Source organism: Mangifera indica, chromosome 7 (genome assembly GCF_011075055.1).
Source record: "Mangifera indica cultivar Alphonso chromosome 7, CATAS_Mindica_2.1, whole genome shotgun sequence".
In the NCBI taxonomy this organism is placed as follows: Eukaryota; Viridiplantae; Streptophyta; class Magnoliopsida; order Sapindales; family Anacardiaceae; genus Mangifera; species Mangifera indica.
Window position 1 is genome coordinate 4,743,362 of NC_058143.1, and position 2,665 is coordinate 4,746,026.

Genomic DNA, 2,665 nt, shown 5'->3' on the forward strand with positions numbered 1-2,665 from the left:
GCAAATGACTTTGAAAATGTTGTGGGGATGTGGAGTGCCCAACAAAATGTATTAATTAAACCTCCAAGAAAATTTAAAAGAATTTTGCCTAAGTTGAATGCATCTTTTGACTCCAAAATAGTCTTAATGTGCAGGTAGAGAGGCATGAGAAAAAAGAGGTAGAAAAAAGGGAAATGGATCACTAAAATATCATTCTTTTGTATAATACATTACTATAATTGTGGACATAAGTATTCCGATTATTGTGTTATATTACGTCAAAAATCTTGTCTCTCAATTATTTTTCTTCTTTTTTACCATACACCATACTTGATATATTCAAGTCTCTTCAAACCATAATCACTACTAATATAACTTATTTTATACAAAACTCAAAATTGTGTGTATCAATTGATGACAAGGAATTGCTTTAACAGTTTCCAAGAGTATAAACATCTTTCAATTTTAATATTGTAATCTAATAATTTAATTTTATATTTTTCTTATTTATTACAAAACTAAGTTTTGAAAAGTTGTTTTTCCCCTAAGGTTTCAACTTCTCCAACAAAATCTCTCTTAATCGATGATCTTCATTGATCTACAGACTTGATGGATATCTACGGCTCCCTTCAGGTCCTCACAATTATTAACACATATCTGCCAAATGTTCTTGGAACAGTAAAAGTCTTTGAAGGTGATGGACATGTTGGAACACTTCTAAACGTTACATTTCCACCTGATAATTAGTAAATTATTTATCTAATAAATAATTAATTTCAGCTACTGAAGATATATTTTTTTAAATATCTGTATATGGCTATTGTTTCAGGAACTCCTGGAGTTGGCTATATGAAAGAAAAGATCACAAAGGTTGATAATGAGAAGCGTGTGAAGGAAACAGAAACCATTGAAGGAGGATTTTTAGCATCGGGGTTCAAGCGTTATATAACTCAATACAAAGTTATTGAGAAAAATTATACATCTAGTATAATAAGATCAACAATAAAGTATGAGATTGACGATAAGTTAGCAAATCTTACTTCTCTAGTCAACACCAATCTGGTAGAAATACTTGCGGAAACCGTTGGAAAGTACCTGACCGAGATTGCACCTTCTCCTTCTCCTTCTCCATTTCCTTACTAGAATCTTCAAAGGGACTTTGTTGTGATATCGATTGATATTAAATAAAATTAATATTTTTACGCTTTGGCTTTTATATTGTATTCAACAAATCTTTTTTATAAGTTTTACATAATTATTTAGTTTACAACTTTGATTTTATGAATTTACCAACTTAATTTACGCTGATATATTTATATTATAATAAAAACTCATATTCCGAGTTATGAGTGTGAACCTTGGTTTTCCTTTGCTCAGTTACTGTCTCCATTTGAACATATGTATTCGATTGAATAACCTATATCAAAATATTCATCTGATTTTCAAAATATTTTTTGGAAGTTAATTCCACCATGAATATTTGAAAATAACAAAAGAGATATTGATGAAAATTATTTACTATTAAGGTAGGCAGCAAGTATTTATATGAGAGTTTATTTTGAAAAATATCGTGCACATGTAATTCTTTTTTCCAAGTAGGAAAGAGCTGAAGAGTGTTTTACTTGGTTACGGCCAAGATTTGATTGGTTGAATAATTTATCCCAAATTACTTGATTGTAAGAATTTTGTTTGTTGTATAACTTCTTTTATAATAACTTATTTTATAATCTATAATATGAAAGATGTTTGGTAAATCAATTCGAAAAATGATTATACAACAAGCTGCTTAATTATGAAATAATATGTTTTAATAAAGGATTCTCAAAGCAAGAATTTGTTGCTTTTAGAATTCAGAAACTGCTTTGGAAATGGTTAATTATAAAAACACATTAAGGCTTACCTATATTCTAATTTCTCGTAAACAATTTATTAATTTAATGAATAAAATATAATAAAAATTAAAAAAAAAAAAAAAACTAAAAAGAAGTTTGGAACTAGATAGCAAGGTGTTTGGATTCATCAACCACTGGTGGTGGCCGTCTGCTGTCCCAAAGGCGCGTTTAGTAACATCACCTATTCCATTGGGTAAAAAGCTGCAATAATTCGTTGCCGGACAATACAGTTTAACCTAATAACATAACCATATGTTTTCGATTCGGCAATGTCATGTCTATAATTAACATTTTATTCTTTTATATGCAAAAAGACCATATGAAAAAGTGATCATAAAAGTGATATTAATTAAAATAACCACAAAATTTTTCGCTTAAACTTTTTTAGATATACTTATAGTGATTTTACTTATTTAAGTAAATTTAATTTTGTTTCTAATAATACCTCTAGGCTAATTACGTTACCCTCTCGGTCAATTACATCAGGATATTTTTTTCGATAACCTATGAGCATTCTATGTTTGTTAGGTTATAATTCAATGATTCAAAAACTTATTTGAGATAATCAATTTTTGTTTTAATTAAGATAATAATGAAAAGATTAACATAAGTGCAAGAAAGGTGCGTATAGGTGTGTGAGGGTGCGAACAGATGCGTATGGTGCGTAAGGGTGTGTACGGTGTGTATGGGTGCGTATCAGTGCATAAGGGTGTGTAGGGTGTTGAAATAAGTGGCTCTTTATGTCCCACATCTATTAATTTAATCTCTTTGTATTTTACCAAAGGCTATAAATA

At 29.2% G+C, this 2,665-nt stretch overlaps 1 protein-coding gene across 1 annotated transcript; it reads left to right on the forward strand.

Annotated features, from left to right (window-relative positions):
• The first annotated feature begins 588 nt into the window (after positions 1 to 588).
• On the forward strand, positions 589 to 1,122 carry LOC123221388 (norbelladine synthase-like). Its single transcript, XM_044644242.1, has 2 exons — positions 589 to 673; positions 809 to 1,122. The coding sequence occupies exons 1-2, from the start codon at positions 589 to 591 to the stop codon at positions 1,120 to 1,122; spliced, it is 399 nt and encodes a 132-aa protein (XP_044500177.1).
• The last annotated feature ends 1,543 nt before the right edge of the window (positions 1,123 to 2,665 follow it).